Source organism: Nipponia nippon, unplaced genomic scaffold, assembly GCF_047370975.1.
Source record: "Nipponia nippon isolate SJK-2023a ecotype South Korea unplaced genomic scaffold, ASM4737097v1 scaffold_16, whole genome shotgun sequence".
In the NCBI taxonomy this organism is placed as follows: Eukaryota; Metazoa; Chordata; class Aves; order Pelecaniformes; family Threskiornithidae; genus Nipponia; species Nipponia nippon.
The window spans coordinates 12,930,082-12,949,856 of record NW_028262332.1 but is presented as its reverse complement, the minus strand read 5'-3'; the positions used below and the strand labels follow the sequence as shown (position 1 = coordinate 12,949,856).

The following is a 19,775-nucleotide window of genomic DNA, read 5'->3' as shown; positions in this document are numbered from 1 at the left end:
ATTTCTTTTATACTTAGACAAGAAAAAAATCTACATACTATCTGTACCTACTTCAAATTTACTGTAGGCTTTTTGGACATGCAGTTGCTGCTACGATGAAGTGAGTGTTCTGGAATTTTCCTATCAGCCTGTACATTCTGTATTGTAACTTTTAGAGATCACCATTCTGCAAAAAACAGTTATAATGCAACCCATTTGATAAATGTGGACTAACATGGGAACTAATTACTTAAGTACCAAAGAAATGGGCCCAATTCCACAAATTCATCAACTTACTGTCTTGTAAAAATCAGTTTTTAGTTTAGTGTTTTCTTAGGCTAGGCTGGCATGTTCTCCATATTTCAAGAAGACACATTACTAGATACACTTTTTCTTTATATATTTAATAAAGTTATATATCAACAACTTTTGGATTTGTACTTTTGTTTGAGCACTTACTGTTTTGGCAAAAGTGAAATATTAAATACTAGTACTAGACATGCATTCCTTTCATTCAAGCTTAAGAAAACATTTACAAAGTTGACAGATAACATTTATTAAAACATGTTATACAAAAAAAGGGGCATGGGACTCTTCTATAAGAAGAAAATATTGAACAGTAACAGTAAATTAAAACCATGCTGTACATTTAGGACAGCAATATTTATAGACAAAACTATCCAACCTCTGCAATACAGGCATAACATCTCACAAAATATCAAGATATGCAAATTTACTATTATAAATGACTTGTTTAGAATAAAAACTTATAGCTCATTAAGGAAGATTCACTTGACTTGCATAAACAGTTACATTTCTGGAAGAAATATGGAATCCCATGAATAATAAAAAAAAGGAGCAGCAATCGACAGACACAGGCTTCAAGCAAAAATCAGAACTTACAATTTAATCACGTTAAAAATATATCATTTTGTTTTCCAGCATCTTCCCCTAGGGCACTGACAGTTTACAGCTTATAGCTAAAGAAGCCTAGCTATCCAATGAAGCATTTAAATGACCAAAAAAACCCCCTTTCTTTGTTGTTTTGAGAAAGGTTCTAATTCTGTTAAAGCAAAATACTCAATATACTGCTGTAGGCTCTCGTAATTCAGAGACACGTCACTTTTCTGGCACCAACACAAAAGTGTTGAGGTTACAAGACCTGATGTGCCTCCATTCTTTCAGGCTCAGTAATACAGGGACATCACGTATTCTTTTTATAATGAGAAACCTAGTACATCAGCCTTTCATCACCCACCTTGCTTTTGGTATGGAACAGAGTTTCTCAACCCCAGAAACACCTCAGATGAAAAAAAGCTAAGACCAAAAATTGTACTGACAGTACCTTCTAGAGACTACCTGCTCACCCACAAAACAAACAAGTTAATGTTTAAAAACCAAAACAACAACAACAACAAAAAACCCCAACAGTGGTATGTGAAATAGGAACCCCCTCCCTCAAAAGGGTCAGATATACACCTGAGCAGAGCTCTTAACCCTGCTAATAGCTGAATTTTTCAGAATGGCAGTTACACAGATTCCATGGTAATTAACATCTTAGTTACAAAATGGAATGTAAAGGAACTTAGCTGTAGTATCATTAAGTGTTATGAATGGCTTCACAGTAGCAGGAAATTCTGAGTCTCCTGTGTGTACAATGATTCTGGTTTTCAGAAGACATTCACTTTACTACAGCCGACAGCAAGCAATATAAAAATGCACAAATGTTTCTAAGCCATATCATTAAAGGTGATGAAGCATAAGGGAAGATTAATGAAATTTATCATACACATATGCATCACATTATATATATATATATATATATATGGATCACATCCCTCCTCCCCACAAACAAGAAATAATTTCCTGTATCTTGAACAAGACTACTCCATTAGCAACAATTAAAGAGCTTGACAGAAGCTGCATCTGCATATCTTGGTTTACTATGTCCAACTGTATTGGCCATAAATTGCAGGGTTTCAGTAGCAGGGGGCTGCAAGACTGACACGTGGCAAGAGGTTGCGCGCTGCCCTGTGCTAGTCAAAACAGGTTCTCACCTGCACTGAAACTGATGTAAACAATCCATTGCATACCAAAACTTCAACCAGAGGTGCACACGTTGCCTCTGCTTAAACATTTAAGAAAGAGTGGCAGCTGCTAGCAAGAGGTGCAGGGAGACACATAAGGAGAAGATACTCCTGGGAAAGAAACACATGCGGAGAAACTGAAGAGCTGCTCTTGGGAAAACACATGGAGAAGACACTGAGGACATGTATAGAGACACACTCACAGAAGCACACACTCCGTGCCTGAGGAGATTCACTTCTGGGGGGACTTTGGCCTATAGGTAAGCCATGCCAGAGCAAGTACGCCTCTGAAGTAACTGAGACCCACAGGGGACCCAAGCTGGAACAGGCATATCCCTGAAGGGACTATGGCCCAGTGCCACCATGAACAGTGACACTGACCGGCCCAGAGCAGCAGAGGACACCCACTAAGAAAAGACGAGTGTCAGACAAGCCAGTATGCATATGAGCCCAACCTCCTGTGTGATCTGTCACCTCACTAAAAGAACTGGCACGGGCTGAGTGCAAGTCTCAGTGAAAACAAGTGAAACGGACTACAAAGGCAGGGAGGAGAGGTGTTAGACTTGAGACTGAGGAAAGGGAGGAAAGATATTTCCTTAAGTGTTTAAGTAATTTTTCGTTATCTTTTTCTCCCAATACCTGAATCAGTGATTAGAACTTTGTCAAAAGGCAATAAATTAAATTCAGGAAAAACACCACAGGTCAACTGTTTAGTTTGTGATAAGCAAAAGTAAGGATTTTAGACATGTATCTCAAGCTTCCCTTAAATCATCAATCCTCTCAACTAGATCTCATAACAATCATATCAGTATTTTCCTGCAATCAATTGGTTTCATGTAAATTAACATCAGAAAGCCAAGTGTTACAAAATCAGTGGAGCAACATTTGTTGGACTTTGAAGACAATGTCATAATATGGGGTAAAACAGTAATAGGCAAATAGTAAAAACTTATTCATGCTAAGTCATTAAAAAAGGGCATGGTTCTATAATATGATCTACTGGACCTGTTATAAAACCTTTAAAGTGTCTCTCGCAGTACATTTTATTTTAAAGCTTTATTTCAAAGTAAACTAACTGCAAATAGGAGTAATGTTTAACTTTGAAATGTCCCATATAAAAGTCATTCCAAGCTGGTAAAAGACACAGTTTTGCTGGCAGCTCTGTAGGATGGTCTGGGTTTAACAGAAATAATTTTTTGCTTGACCATGGTTTTCAGCCTCATGTTTCTGACCAGCCTTTTTTATGGTTAAATGGGAAGAGGCACCCTTAACCTTTTTATGCGACACTGAAGTGACAATTTGAAAGGAGTTGAGAACTAATGTAATATACAAGATCATTCTTGAAATGAGTATGAGAATACCTTCCCTCAAATGTGATGATGGTACTTGCAGAAATGACACCCTGTATGTAGTAAGGCCTTGGAGAATGGAAAAATAGGGCCACTGAGTGCAAGAACACTTTCCTCTACACTCATGTAAACAGGCAGGCATTATATATATATATTTTTTTTTTTTTAATATTAACAAAGACAGTGTTAGCAGTGTGGAAACAAACCATAAAGGGAATATAATTTCTAATTTTAAAAAACATACTTATAAAGTTTTATGGTTTGTTTTTTTTTTTAAATACAAAGTGCTTCTATATATTAAGCAGGTTACAGTGTTAGTGAGCAAATCCCTGTTTAGTCACCCTGATTACAAGGGTTATATATGGCCACCATGGTATATTGTAGAGTTCAATTAAGTGCGAAGAATAGGAACTCTGTGGTGCTGACCATTCATGCCCATTGCCAGCAATGGGTTCATCATATTTGGGAATATCTGTTTTAACAAAATTCCATATGAAAAATATCTGAAGCATTAGAAGATTAAGAATTAAGAGCCTCTTAAAAAAATTAAAGTTTGTAAGTAGAATGCCAGAAAAGAAGTTACAGTAATTACAGCCAACTGAGTAGTAAACCCCCAGCTTGTACCAGACATTCATGTTCATGATACAGTTCGGTTGTATCTTAAGACAAATTGTAACTGGGAGTTCAAAAAAGCATCTAAATAGTAATTATCTTGGTGTGGTTTTGCTTCACCATACAGGGTCTTCTGTTTAAGTACATTATCCTGCATATTGCAGTATCTAATACATAAATTGGGGCCAGACAGGCTTAGGCCTTCGATGCTCGTTAACTTTTTTCCCTCATGTTACCAGCACTGTACTTGGACATCACCTCTTTCTGTTATAGTCTATGTATGCTCTAAAGGCGCTTTCCTTATTATAAATATGTTTCAGTAAACTACAAAGAAGGGTTAACTGCTTTTGCATAGGACTGCATTAAGCTTTCAACCCCAAAATACTGTTGCCTCCTTTACAACTGATGCATTCGCTCTACCTGCAGAGCTGGCAGCATCTCTCAGAACTACAAACACTCCTCCATCTATCTCCAAGAATGAGAGTCCAGCATACAGATCCTCATCCTAACGAAGCAGAAGTGCCACTTCCCCAGCAAAAATCCAGACTTCGGACATGAGCATGGTACCATGTTCTGCAGTACCATTAATAGATCCAAACGCCATGCTTTCTACCTTTTTCCACAAGCAACTTCATTTGAAGAGGTAAATGACTCTGGCTGCTTGTGATCACATGTAACCAGTCACAGTAGTTCAGTACCAAGAATCTGTATTGTAGTTCTTACTATCCAAAGAGTAAAGAATTAAAAGTATAAATACCTATCAATGACTACATCGTTTTCCTAAAGCAGGTTTCTAAAACTAGATAGAAGTTCTCAAAGAAGTTTTTGTACCAATAAAAAGTCCATTCATGAAACCACAGAGTTTGGTACTTGCTACTGTAGTAAGCCACAAAAATCTGAGCAGAAAACTACAGTTGCAATGTTTGATTATTTTGTATAAATTCCAAATGTTATATCTCACTTTTTTTTTTGACAAGACATACTTATTACACACACTTCTACAAGCTCTCACAATGTAGCAATCAAAATCAAGTCAAGCCAAGAGTCATACAGCATTAGACCCTAGAGGAGCAAAGACAAATTATACTTAATACAGATTGAAGTTTATAGTGCTCAACTATATTTAAATGCTTTACAGACTCTAAATAGAAATTGGCACAAAATTAGACAACATTTATTTTACTGAAGATGGATAAAAAAATGGGAGACAGATAAAGGAAAGCCAAACCATCTTTAACACAGCCTTTCATTAAGCAATACAGCAAAGGCTATTTAATGATGTAGACTATCTAATGATGCATCTTAAGTATGTCGACAGTCGCCAGTTTGAGGTGGAATTCTAATTTTTTTTCATTAAAATGTGAATTCATATAACCTGGTTTGATCATCCTAGTTCTCTTTTTCATTAAGAGGGCTACTTGAATTCCTGCTTCATGTAAGTATTTGCAGGATTTGGGTCAATTTAAAGCTGGGGTTTTCTGTGAATTTAGAAGAATCAGAAAAACAACAGAGCTTCTATATACTGCTGTGATTACAATCAATGTCACAAAGACCTTACAGACCTCATTTTGCAAGCACCTTTCAGATTAACCATTTGCACTTCGCACATCAAACACCTGGAGTAATACTGTGGAAAATAAAATAAAAGTTTGGTCTGCTTATACCAGCATAATCATTAGAACTTGTTTTTTTGAGAATTTACAATAGCAAGTACCAGACATTATTTGCATAATTAGTTTATTTTGCTTACTCTACTAAACAAACGTAAGCACTAATGTCTTAGTTCATCTCAGTAGTACTCTGCTCAGCTTTAGAAGCTTGATATGACTTGGTACAAGAGGTCACATGCCGATGAAAACTGTCCCGCCACATAAATCTTTTCCCACAGATGTTACACTCATATGGTTTTATGCCTGTATGAATTTTCATATGGCCTACAAGATGGTGTTTCATTTTGAATTTCTTACCACAGACACCACAGCCATAAGGTCGAAGACCAAGGTGCATACTCATATGCCGATCTCTCTGACTTTTGTGTGTAAAGCTTTTACCACACTGACAAGGATACAGCTTATCAGCATGCGAGAATCCAGTGAGGGATGTTTCTTCTTTAATTCCCGTAGCCATTTCAATGCCTTCACCATAGCCTGCTGCTATCATAAGATCCTGTCTGTGAGCACTTAAATTTCCGTCTGCCCTTTCACCAGAAAATTCTTCCATAGAAGAGCCATAGAAGTCAACTTGTTCATCATAATTACTTTCATCTGCCTGTTCATCAAATTCTGCTTCCATCTTTTTGTCACCTATATGAAAGTCTTCAACACCTGAAGACTGGATTGAATGATCTGCCTGAATGGCATTCATAGATTCAGAAACTTGGTGTTCATCGTAAGGATTATCAACACCTTCACAGTCTTGTTCAAATCGTTCTGGTTTCACATGGATCCACCGCTTGTGAGACATGATGCTGGGTTTGCTATACATAGGTCTGGTATACTGATAGTCTGCACTATCGCTAGTTCCTTCTTCACCATCCTGACTTGTCATTCCAGTGCTAAGTCTATCATGTTCCGTTGAAGAATTACTGGGAAGGTACTCATGTTCTGTCAGTTGACATGACAGTTCATCTTTAGAGCTCTCTTCTTCATTTTCACCATCCCTTAGTTCCTGCACTTTGTGGAATTCTGTCTGTCCTCCAGAGCCAAGTTCAAAGGTTTCAACAAGGCCATTGTAACTACTACTGCTCGGGGACTGATGATCACTGCCGTGGTTCATCTTCTGACACAAAACTGTTGGGTTCCCCTCCAGCACTTCAGTGCATTTATCCACTACATGCCACATCTGAAGGAAACTTGCTGCTGTCAAATAACTAACAATTTCTGGAGCAGGCATTACCAGCCGACCTGTATAGGTAGACAGAAGAATGTTTTCAAATACTCTGGGATTCATCACATCAGGCAGGACTATTCGCCTGCTGTTTTTTAGGAGAACCTGATCACAGAAGTAAGGTGAACTAGCTGCAAGAACAGCTTTATGGGCTCTGAAGAGATGGCCCTGAACTACAATGGACACATCACATAATTGTCCTTGCTGGCGCTGCTGGTTTAACTTCTGCAAAATGGTGCTAGAAAAATCTGGAAATTCCACTCGAAAAGAGCTTGACCCAGACTCCATTTCATTACAAATTTAGGGTTGTGCTGCAAGGAAAAAAAAAAATAAAAAATCAGAAATGCTGCTTAGTAAAGCATTGATCTTTCCATTTCCTTCTACACTTTTTTCTCACATGGAACTCAACCCAACATGTTCTGGAACCTATGTCACTCCTGTACTTCTATTTCTCCTACCCCACCTTATTTCTCTCTTTTCTGAAAGTTGTACTGAGGCCACAAATGGCTATGCCAGCAAATTTTGTCGTGTTTCTTCTATCCAAGAGGACTCATCAACCACAGCAGGAGCTACAAACAGCATGTTACCCAGTTAAAATAGATTAAGTATTTCAAGCATGAGTTTAGGATAACAAAAACAGTTATTTGATGAAATGATAGCAGTAGAGTTCTAACTCCAGGATGTCCCAGAGTTTATAACAGCATATGAAAGATTCTGCATTTCAACTGCCAACAAAATCATCTCATTGATCCCCCAATAAAGACTGATTGTACTCTTATGAAATATTCCACTTTAAATGAAGTTTTCAAAAGCAAACATATTGATTCATACAATGACAAAGGCAACACAGATAGAACCCTAGTGAGAATGGGGCTTATGACTCTTCTAGTGGTATTTCCCTCCCGTTTTAACTGAAAGGCAGAATAGGAACATCTTGTACAGTTCCAGGACTATAATCCCATCTTTTCATTCTGAGCTTTTTCAGATATTATTATAACATTCCTTACTTCAAGAAAAACCTTACAGAATTTAAAATGTTAATCAGGGAAGAGATATCTCTGCTGTACAGATTTTTTTCTGCATGTACCTTGTATATTTGTAACAACGCAACAATTATATGCTAGAAGCTCAGCTAAGAGCTCACAGATTTTAATGTTTGTATTCCCACATGATCCAGATGTCTTATTACAAAGTTAACAGTCTTTTAAGTAGGAATACAATTCTTTAAAATGTCTACTTTAAATTTTAAATTGAATTTGAGATGAATTTGCATGTTATTATCATTAGAAATAATGACAAATTTAAATGCAATGACAAAAGACCAACATTAACTACCTGAATAAGTTAAACTTGTGCAATTTTTCAATTTGATAATGTGTAAATTGAATACAGTGGAATTCCAGAAGGGCCATGGAGTAGCAAGCAGTTTTCCTCTGTCAAGTTCTGCTTCTCGTAAGTGGGAGAGTGTCAAAGTTTTAACAGATGGGGCTGCACACGCGAGAGAGAATACTTAGTAAATTAGCAGATAGTGTATACATACAGAATTTAAAGCAGTTTGTTAATATGGTGCAAAAATAGAATTTGCATTACAAACAGTTGGAGGACTGAAATTAAAGTACTTCTATGGAAATATGGAATTGAGAAAATATGATAATGAATCCCTGCTACAGGAAGCCTGTACAATAACCATAGTACTTTCCATACAATTATGTAACCATCAATAGAAAACTGCTCATTTGGTGCACTGTGTTAAAATGCTGTCACATCAGCACAAATGTATGGCTGCTAAGTGCGGAAATAGCAGCAGTGTTTGCTTACAAAATGCAGACTACACAGGAGTGATTATGTAAATCACTCAATGTTTAATCAACAACTCTTGGTTACATAATCCCTTCCTTACCATTTTGATCTGTTTTCCAACTCATATTCTTGACAACTCTCCCCCAGTCCTCCCAAAACTCAGTGTTCCATCTCCAAAGTTTCAGAGCGAGAAAAGGATGACAAGCATATGGAGCATAGGTGAACACAGATTATTCACTGTTACCTCACATAAAGGTGACTTAGGTTTCCATAGAGAAGAAAGCATGGGAGTCAGAAAGCCATCAAGACTTTTCAATAAATACAGGCCCAAACTCCTTGCAAACATTGAAACTGGCATCTTCTGCAGAACTGCGAAGATTATGCTTTTAATTTCATTTTAATTTTTCGCTAGAAGCATTGTATCAAACTGACTCTCTTATGAAGGTCTCTGAAGAAAACAGACTGGGAAGAATAACCTGTTATTTATGAAACCCATTTGTAACCATAAGTAATCACAGCACCATAGTCAAAAGAAAAAAGGTACCTTTTTTGACCACAGATTCCTTCTTCCTTCAAGTCTTACACTAATTTCCAATGCTGGGTAGCAAGAGGAACTGAAAGGACTGAATAAAGCTCCCATTGGAAGACAGTCAAATGACTAAAACCTTTGTAGTTGAGCATGATAACTTGCTGTATACAGTGACATTCACTTTCACATTTTCATAAATTGTTACTGTTTTACTGGTTGAAACAATTGTTTAACTTAAGAGGTGTTTACCAACAACCTTGGGATTCTCAGATTTAAGATGAGAGCCAGTCATAACTTTAAAACACTTGGTGGCACAAGGCGGTTTTCCTACAAATACTGCCTCACATAAATCATGGGCAAGCAGTTACATTCTGCTCAGACAGTAACCAAGATGCATCAACTGAGGAAACAGCCTAAAAACTTGCAAATCTAACACATCACTACTTTCAAGTGCTTTGACTAACTGTTCTGAAAGAGGAAAGCCCTTTACATCACAAAGCATTACTCCCCAGAGAGTCCTCACCTTCAGCCCTCACAGCTTGCTTTTTGTGTATTTCACAAGCTAAAAATGATTATGCATATCCTTGAACAAGCTTCTTGAGATGTAGTCCCAAAAGTACATGGAAATTTTCACATGAAGGTGCAAAACAGAAAATAGCACCATTTCCCCACCTTTCAAGTGAAATAAAGTCTAGGGACAGTAATAAACTCACCAGAAGTGAATTACCACAAACTGTCATACCTCAAGTGTAAATGTGGAATTTGGATTGACTACTACTACGTTTATAACCTAGCTGTCATATAACCATTTCTAGCTAGTCCAAGAACAATCTGTACAATTGTCAATATAAACTGTTCAGTAGTCTCAATAGTTCTTAATGTAGTAAATCCAATGGAATATTAGAAACAGCAGATTTTTCAATTACTGTCTTGGAAAAGGAATCTCTGAAAAGCTTGCAGTTCAGCTGATCTTCTCCAAGTTGTCACCTACATAATAGCAGAAGACCACCTTTAAATTTACTGTCTTCAGCACTCCGCATTTTTTTTCTCAAAGCATCGGTCCTGCTATGTACCCATACAACTAATCCACTTCAGGAGACCAAATCAGCTACTGATGTTTTTCCAGAGAGTAACAGAATACTATGCCTGTCAGTTCAATCGTTACTTTTTCTTTCCATTTTGCTTAAAACAACTTGACAACATTATTTAAGTATTTCAGTTATCTTATACCTAGTGTACATTATAAAATATCTACTTCTTTTAAACAATCAGATTTTTTAATGCAGATGCAGTTCTTTACCTCCTTTCAGAATATTCTCAGATATAAGACTCTATTTTTCAATAATTGCCTACAAAAAAGATAAGCCTTCAGGATACGTTCAACTGAAATTTAAAGAGACATGTCTATAGACCTTATATAATTACTGCTAGTTTAAACTACCATCTTTCAGCAAGGACTCAGCATGTCACCACAGAAACAATGCCAGGTATAAGCAGTCTTTTATATATTTTAAGTTCTCATGAAAACCAAAGCCATCAAAATATAAGTAAAATATTTTCTATTAGTAAAGCCATACACGTCAAGAAAACTTTGTTTTTCCAAAGAGGTTTCACTTCCTCCTTTTAAAGTCCATTCTGTTTCTGCATTTTCTTTATCCCAACTCATAACGAACAACGTCTTTCTATTTTAATTAGTAACAAAAAAGTTAGTCTCCATGCTGGAACAGAGTGAAACATACAAAGGACATATTACTTGCTTAAAAATTAAATTACTGTAAAAAGTGCTAGTAGTTACTTCCGTTCTCTGTACATAGAGCTTTTGACGAAATTAATCCCTTACATCTGCCGTGGCAGCACCTCAGAACGCTACAGCATCAGCTGCCGCGGACGCGCCGGTAGGGCCCTGTCTAGAGGGCGTTACAGACCGCGGCCACAGGCCCGGCCAGGCCCCGGTGCCGGTCCCCCCCCGCGGGGCCGAGCGGCGGGCGGACCCGCCAAGCGGCTCTTCCTGGAAGAGAGCCAGGAAAGGACCGGGCCCAGCGCCCAGCTCCCGCGGCTCCTCGGTCCACCGGGGAGAGCCGCCCCGGCCGGGAAGCGGCGCGGGGGCCCTCAGACGCGGCGGGGATAGGGAAGGCCTCGCTCGCCGCCCCGCCCCAGAGCGGGCCCAGGCAACCAGGCTCGGCGGCAGCGCGGCCTCCCGCAGGCCATGAGCGGGCAGCGTCTCACCTGCGGACCTCAGAGTCTCTCGCATAGCGGGATGCGACCCCGGCCCCAGCCCTCGGTGCAGCCGGCACCGCCTCCGCGCCCCAGCCCGGCCGACGCCGGAAGCAGCCCCCCCTTCCTATGAAGAGCTTCCGCATCCCGGTCACATGACGGCCGGGTCAGCCCTTCCGCTTCCTGCCCGCGACGTGGCGCCGCTTGTAGGCGGCGAGGCCCGGGGCAGCCGCGGCGCGGGCGGTGCTCCCGCCGGCGGGCCGGGGCTGGTGGGGCTCCGGGCGGCTCCTCGCGCGCCCTCTCGCTGCCGCGCGGGCGGCTGCAGCGACGGCGGCGCCCTCGCTCCCCCGCGCCCGCAGGAGGCCGCGGGGCGTCCGCGCTTTTCTCTCGCCTCCGTGCGGCCGGCGCCTGGCGCCCGTCCCTCCGGCGGGCAGCTGAGCCGCGGCCCAGCCTGACGAAAGGCCCCTCTGCTGGGAGAGCTCCCGCGGGCCCTCCCTGCGCCAGGTCTTCAGGGCATGCCTGCCGCTTCGCTTGTTGTTTTTAGAATGTCTTTGAACATAAGACCATAGAATCGTTTAGGTTGGAAAAGACCCTTGAGATCATCACGTACAACCGATAACCTGGCACTGCCAAGTCCACCATTAAAACATGTCCCCAAACACCACATCTCCCTATCTTTTAAATATCTCCAGGGATGGGGACTCAACCACTTCCCTGGGCAGCCTGTGCCAGTGCCTGACAGCCCTTTCAGTGAAGAAATTTTTCCTAATATCCAACCTAAACCTGTCCTGGTGCAGCTTGAGGCCATTTCCTTTTGTCCTGTTGCTTCTTACTTGGGAGAAGAGACTGACCCCTACCTCGCTACCGCCTCCTGTCAGGGAGGATGAACATGGAAGATGGTTCTTGTACTCACCAGCTTGAGGGAGGCTGTAATGATAGATACCTGAAACTTTGGGCTCCTGGAATTTCGTAGTGAAATTTGAGCTAGCCTAAAAGGTCATGGGCAAGTGGCAAAACCAGGTATTGCTACAAACAGCAACAAAAAGAGAGAAAGAGCACTGGTCTTTTGGAATGTAAGTGCTGCTGAGAAATCCAGGAGGAACTGAATATTCTTGGAATCCCCTGGAGGAGAAATAAATGCTAATATATATTTACTATGGTATCACATCTTCAACTGGTCTCTGAATACAGTAGGTGATTTTTGCACACCCATCTGATTGCCACACAGAAAGAAGATCTGGAAGCAGGTGATCTAGCAATGGGCGTCTACTCTTCCCTGCCAAATGGTATTGCTGCCAAAGAGCAAATTAGTTTCACAAAACTAAATCGAAACTAGCATTTGGTAGTAGCAACTAAAGAGAATTATCATTTCATCAAAATTTCTCAATTGTTGAAATATACTGTTACAAGGCTGAGACGAATACATGCACTATAGTTTCTTCTGAACAATATGGAAAGCATTAACTCTTTAATGAGCACCAGATCTCTAAAACAAGTTGTGTTACATAAGAAAAGGGGCACAATCCAGCAGGTTACTTTACACATTTCACAGGGCAAATGCAGTCTAGTGCCTTGAAAAGGAATAAAGGAGATGATACACATTTTGGAGCAGAACAATAATCTGCCCCAGTCCATCTTCTTCCCCTCCCGCCACCCCCTTGGCAAGTTAATGTGCTTTGCAGGAAAGGATAACAAATTGTAATATGCATTTTTGTAGGAATTTATCCGCAAGAAAATGTCATGTTTAAGTTCACTTTTACCACATAACTAGTTGTCTTAGTATACCTTGAGGCATTATTTTTCTATTTATTGAAATACATGTCTTTAAAATAAAGTTAAGACGACTTCTTACAACTCTTGTAGTACTTCCTGTAATTTTCTGAGTGGGAGTTAATGCATACGTATAAGGAGGGACTGAACCCCTAATGTCTTCTCCCTACATTCTAAATACATGATTTTCACATTCTTCAAGTCTGTTTCTTTGGATTAATGTGGCATTTGCCTTTGTGATTTCTTGATTATTTGTGATTTCAAGAATCATTCAGCTAGAACTCCATGTGTAGAAATGCAGCACAAGATGAATGTATAGCAAGCTCGTCATTAATAAAATCACTTTTAATAAATTGTTCTGTGTAAAAGAGAGTGATGTTACTGTATATACACTGGAGGTGCCATTTACATATTGGCAGAGGACGTAATCTTTTTTTGGCCTGCCCTCAATCTACGGGTATGTGTGAGAGACATAAGAACGGACAGATATGATACATCTGGGTAAAGTGCATCATTTTTCAAGTTTCTCCTTCCTTTCTAAACTATTTCAATGTGAGGTTCAGATCAATATTATTTGTGGAATTCTTTTAAAGATTAAATAGTTGAATTAAGGAAATGGATGGTTCAGGAACTGCTCCTGAGGTACTGTGCATTGTTGCTATACTGGCCATGAGAACAAAGCCTTAGAGCGGAGTCAAACTTCAAGTCTCTAGCAAGGCAGGTAGAAGCTGTGAAAGTGGTCTCAGAGAGTTGTAGGGGCAGCTGCTCTGCTCATTCTGAATCCTCTTGTGGGCAAAACTCCCAGGTGCCCCAGCATCATTTCACAAGGTTGAGGTTTCTGTCCAGTGAGTAGATTAAGAAGAGAAAGGGAGAAAGTGTCTATGAGTTAGAATGCAAGATATGAGGCATGTAGGAGTCAAGCCAAAATGAGAAGAGTGATGGCATGTTTTGTGTGTGTTAGCTTTACAGATGCCTGTGTTGTGCCAGCAGCATCATGAACGTCTGTAAGAGGTGTAAGGAAGATGTGTTGCATAGTTTGCCCAGGTACAGCATTCTCAGATTCTCAGAACAAGCTGTCAACACTCTAATTGGTGACATTAGTTTAAAGATGCCATTGTTTTTGCATCTTGGGAAAACTGGGGTTTGAACCAAAATTGGGTGTGTAACTAAGTGCTGTATTGGGAGAAACAGTGAGTCAAAGTGACAGACTGGTCAAGAACATAACTTCCGCCATCCATTTCAGCTAATGGTCATCTTGGAGCTTTAACAAGTAGGGGAAAGCAGATTCATGTAGCTTTATCCCAAGTAGCAGGATGAAGGAAAAATACTGTCATGCATGATGAAGAAGGAGCTCTAATTTAACTCAGAATTAAACATTTCATTTGATTGTTAAGGTACTTTTTTCTTCCTTTTTTAACTGAAGTTTAAGTGCAAATGTGCATTCCCGGGTCGGGCGGGGCGGGGGCTGCCGGGCTCGTCTGGCCCAGCAGGTGGCGCCCGAGGCCGGGGCGCCGCTCTCCGAGCGGACGAATCCCGAATGCACCGACGCTTTCCTCAGAATAAAACTTCTAAAAATCTATATTTATTATGTTTACTCTAACCTTTTTAAACGAAAACAGGCGGTAATCTCTGGATTTTTAAATTCATCATAAAGACTTCAGCTAGATTCGACTCATCACTGAAATGCAGCAATCTGGAGAAACAGAATCATAGAATCATAGAATGTCCTGAGTTGGAAGGGACCCACAAGGATCATCGAGTCCAACTCCTGTCCCTGCATAAGACAACCCCAAAAATCATGCCATGAGTCTGAGGGCGTTGTCCAAATGCTTCTTGCATATTGTCAGGCTTGGCACTGTGACTACCTCTCAGGGGAGCCTGTCCCAGTGCTCCACCACCCTCTGGATGAAGAACCTTTTCCTAATGCCCAACCTAAACCTCCCCTGGCATATCTTCCTACCATTCCCTCGGGTCTCATCACTGGTCGTCAGGGAGAAGAGATCAGCACCTGCCCCTCCTCTTCCCCTTGTGAGGAAGCTGTGGACTGCGATGAGGTCTCCCCTCAGTCTCCTCTTCTCCAGGCTGAACAGACCAAGTGACTTCAGCTGCTCCTCGTACGGCTTCCCCTCTAAACCCTTCACCATCTTCGTGGCTCTCCTCTGGGCACTCTCTAGTAGCTTTGTATCCTTTTTGTACTGTGGTGCCCAAAATTGCACTCAAGATGAAATACTACGTATGGACAAAATATATACTAGGTATATTTATAACGGGTCCTGCTCTCACGCCATAACGGAACCTGCATTTGCCTCCCATTTTCATTGTCAAAGCTCTAAACCAGAAATTTGCTTTACTGTCGAGGCAAAGAAGCACCAGTGGAGCATGGCCGAGGTCTAGTGTTCAGTAGCATCGCACTGATTTGGATCATTTACAGGCTGTGGAAGTCTCATCCCATGTCTCCTTAATATTTCACCCAAGCTAAAACAATAGAGATTTTCTTTGACTTAACTTGAGCAAGAAAACATGTTAAAACACAGAAGGGAAGAGAGAGAGCATGCTGTTCCACAGGGACTATAAGAGTTCTTTGAGACAGAAACCATACCCATTTTATCAAGTACTATATGTGAACAAAATTTGGTGTGTGCATGTATTTTCAAATCTAACAGTGCACAATCACAGATTTTAAGTCTGTATCCTTCCTACATTAACAGGAGCCCTAATAAGGACTTTAATACAAACATGAGAAAAGGGAAAGCCGGTATTTAATACAACACAATTATCTAGTTGTCTTTTGTAGTCATTATCAGAATACATTAGCAAATTAAGCAATATATGAGAATGATAAGCAGTAGGGAAAGGAAGATTTGAATGAGGAAAGACCTATTTTCAGATGAAATTTGAAAATGAAACCATTACATAATATCACAGCTGCTGCAGAAGAACATCTAATGCTTACAATGGCAGGGTAGGGGAAAGAGAAGGCCTAAAGATGGGCAGATAAATATGGGGACAAGTGAAAACAAGGTATAGGAGAGACCCTGGAGCATTTGTGTTAGAAACCTGGTTGAAAAAAAATTATCAGAGAAACATCGTACAGTGCCATTTTACAGTGTTTTGGAAAACTCCTGAACTTACAGATGAGCACAGAATATATCAAAAATAGCTTAGGATCAAATCAGATAAACCAAACTGTCTCCATACACAATATAAAATCCCTATATTGAAATTTGAGATGTAAATAGGAAAAATCTAGCATCAGGACTGTACTACTCACTGGGTGATTAGGATGGTAACAGTGATGGCAACATGCTGATGGAAATTTGGCTGAGAGGAGCAGGAAACAATCAATGATTCCTCCTACCACCATGTAGATTGAGTAAATGACACCTTAGGATATGATGCCATTGCCAAGTTTTGCTAAGTTTGTCTACTGCTTTGTGGAGCAGCCAGTTATGATTCCACTAGAGGAGATGCACCTCTTGACTCGGTAATGAGCAGTGTATATGACCTGGGTCAGAATATTATTGTCAATGAGCCAGTCTGTAACAGAGACCAAAATGTATTCGTGTTTCACATTTTTGCTGGAATCTTAAAATGAAAAAAATTCTATAACAGGATTTAACAATCCTTGTTAAAAAGAAACTAAAATCAACTCTCAAAAGGGTAAAATGTTTCCAGGTGGCATGAATGTTATTAAAGATGCCCTGTTGGACCAGAAGAAAGCCAGCAGGGCTGCACAGCAGACTAAAGGAGGCTGCTAGTAAAGACATAATTTCAAAATGTTGAAGTCATGTCCAAATGATGAAAATAGAAAAGATCATAAACTCAGGTCAATTAGATCTCAAATTACAATAAGGCACGTCAAAATAAAAGACATTGAGGAAAGAAGGTGCAATAAACCTTTTTTCAATGCACTAGGAGCAGGAAGGCTGATAGATTTGCAGTGTCAGTGAATGATCAAGAGCATGCAAAGAATTAGATTAATTTTTTCCATCTACATTTTTTTGTGAAGGTCGGGGGGGTCCATATAAAACTCATGTTTTATAAGGGATGTACTGGAAAAAAATCTCTCTCAATCTGAAATGCCTATAGTCCTAGAAAGAGCTACAGAACAGATAAAGAAAATGAAAAATAAAAAAATTGCCAAAACCAGATAACTTTTTATCAAGAATTCTAAAGGAATTTGAACATGAAATTCATTCTTTACTGACTGCAGCTGCAACCTGTTTCATGAAACAGCTTCAGTATTAGAAGAACAGAAATGGCAAACATGATGCCAATTTTTAGGCAGTTTAGGAGAAATCTGGAGAGCTAGAGACCCATAATATCTGAGATCCGTATTTGGAAAACTGGTGGAAGCAATAATAAAAATGGTTACTTTACACAAAGAAAAATACGTCTCAGTGAAAAATCAGTGTATCTTTTGCTTCACAAAACTGTTCATATTCTCTGAAGAAGTTGTTGAGCATGAGTCCAGTACAGTCTTGGATTTCCAAAAAGCATCTGTCAAGCTCCCTTACCAAAAACTTTTAAAGAAATTAAGCAGGCAAGGGACAAGAGGAGAGATCAGATCTTCCCATGGATAAATACCTGTTCAAATACGAAACTAAGGTAGAAATAACTGGTTGTTTTTCTTGATGGAAGAAAACCAGTAGTGGTGTCCAGCAGGGGTCTGTGCTGAGGCATCTGTCATCTGTCAGGTTATAAATTGTATAGAAGAATTGAACAGTGAGGTGACAAAGTTTTCTGATAATACTGAGTTAATCAGTGTAGTTTAAAAAAAAAAAAAAAAGACCCAAAAGGCAAGGGATTTAGAAAGACTTCATGATAGTGAACAACTTGTGATAAAATCTTGTGTAAAATTTAACGGAGATAAAATTTAAGCAGCACCCATCAGGAAAAACAAATCGTATATAATTACGGACTCTGCAATAACTGTTAATGCTGTGGAAGTAGATCGTGGATTATAATAGACGGGTCTTTACAGATTAATGCACAAAGCAGAATGAAGCCCCCTATGACCAACAGGATGTTGGAAATTCTCAGAAAATGAATAGAGAATAAAAGAGAAAACACCATGGTGTTTTGTCCTTTTGTGCAATCTCAGTTCTCGAAGAGGCACGGAGATGCTGGCAAAGATGTTCAGCAGTAGCGAGTGGTTTCTGTGTGAGAATGGGTGAATAGATCAGGATGCCTTTATCTGGACAAGGAAAGGAATATACCAGGGGCCTGCCATGCAGTCCATGCAGACAGCATTTCTGGCTTGGGATGCCCAAGGGCTGCTGACAGCCGAGGGCTACAACAAGGTGCTGGGGAGCTCTCCAGTATGTATCTGAAAGTGACCACTGGGTGATGTGAGCCTAGATGGATGTTGGTGTGGACTGGGGCAAACATCCTAAATTATCGACAGGTTAATTGAGGGTTTTAAAAATAGGGTCCATACCCAGTCAGGTCCAAAATGGAGCTGGTAGGAATTATAAATAAAGCATCACATGTACAAATCCAGAGAGATGTGGAATTATGTCTCAATCAAAACTGGTAAAATATTAATACCATTATGTTTTTTAATGATGATGTATTAGTATGATGTTAAAGTGACAGAATGTTCCATGGTGTACCATGAAACTGTCTCCAGTGGGAACTGCACTATGCAAAAAAAGTAAATAGGCAAAATGGCAGGCAAGGCAAGCGGTCTTGCTTTTGATCATTATGTGGATTTTCCTATACTATTCACTGCTTTTGGAGGGAGAGAGCAAAGGATTGAGAGTGCTACAGGTTTTCGTTTTGGTTTGACACTGACCCTTTAAGATTTCATGTTCACACAAAAGAACATGTCAAAGCGACAGCTAAAAGCTGACATGTAAAAAAGTGACATCTCTCTAATGTCACTTTTGTTACTGTTTTTGATTTCCCGTTGCCCTATAGGATAATTGGAAACAATACTGAAAGCAATTCAAGTGAACTTCATTATCTTTTGCAGGCGCTACTGAATCACTTTCCTATATGATGTTGCTTCATTTACGAAAAAATGAGTCTAAGCTTGCTGCAGACTTTTTTCCCTCCTCCTCCCTCCCCTCAGTGACTATAAAAATTGCTAGCTAGAAATTATTCTTGGTGTTTAAATCTGACAAATTATGTGCCCAATCTCTATGGGCTGAGTTCTGACTGAAATTGGCCACCTGCATGGAGCAGGCTGCTCTACGGTGGCCCCACAGCTCGAGCAGAGCTGCACAAGTCCCTGCTGTACCGAATTACCTTGAGGAAGCCATGTAGCTTCTCTGAGCTTCAGTTTCTAACTTGTAAAATGAGAAACAGCCCTCTCACTACTGAAATGAGGAGGCATATACTCAAATGATGTCTTCACTGGGAGGGTTTTGAGAAGGGGTTTCAATAAGGAAATTTTGGACATGGGGACTGGAAAGGGATTTCAAACATAATTGATAGCAGAGAAGAGTAGAAGGGCCCTTCAAAAAGCATAGCAAAACTAGAATTCTCTATTATAAAAAACTACTTTTGCAAGTATTTTCAGTTCATCCTCCATCTTCTTCATTG

The 19,775-nt window shown here is 40.0% G+C and overlaps 1 protein-coding gene across 3 annotated transcripts; it reads right to left on the bottom strand.

Annotated features, from left to right (window-relative positions):
• Positions 1-871: 871 nt before the first annotated feature.
• ZBTB43 (zinc finger and BTB domain containing 43) lies at positions 872-11,647 on the bottom strand. 3 transcript variants are annotated; one of them, XM_087753235.1, is made up of 2 exons: positions 11,469-11,647; positions 872-6,930 (listed from the first exon to the last, which is right to left on the bottom strand). In XM_087753235.1, exons 1-2 carry the CDS (start codon positions 11,491-11,493, stop codon positions 5,807-5,809), a joined length of 1,149 nt encoding a protein of 382 aa, XP_087609361.1. In that variant the 5' UTR covers positions 11,494-11,647; the 3' UTR covers positions 872-5,806. The 3 variants fall into 3 exon arrangements, with proteins under 3 accessions (XP_087609361.1, XP_087609359.1, XP_087609360.1); XM_087753233.1 differs by having other exon boundaries at positions 872-7,224; positions 11,469-11,624; XM_087753234.1 differs by lacking the exon at positions 11,469-11,647 and adding an exon at positions 8,249-8,401 and having other exon boundaries at positions 872-7,224.
• Positions 11,648-19,775: the final 8,128 nt, after the last annotated feature.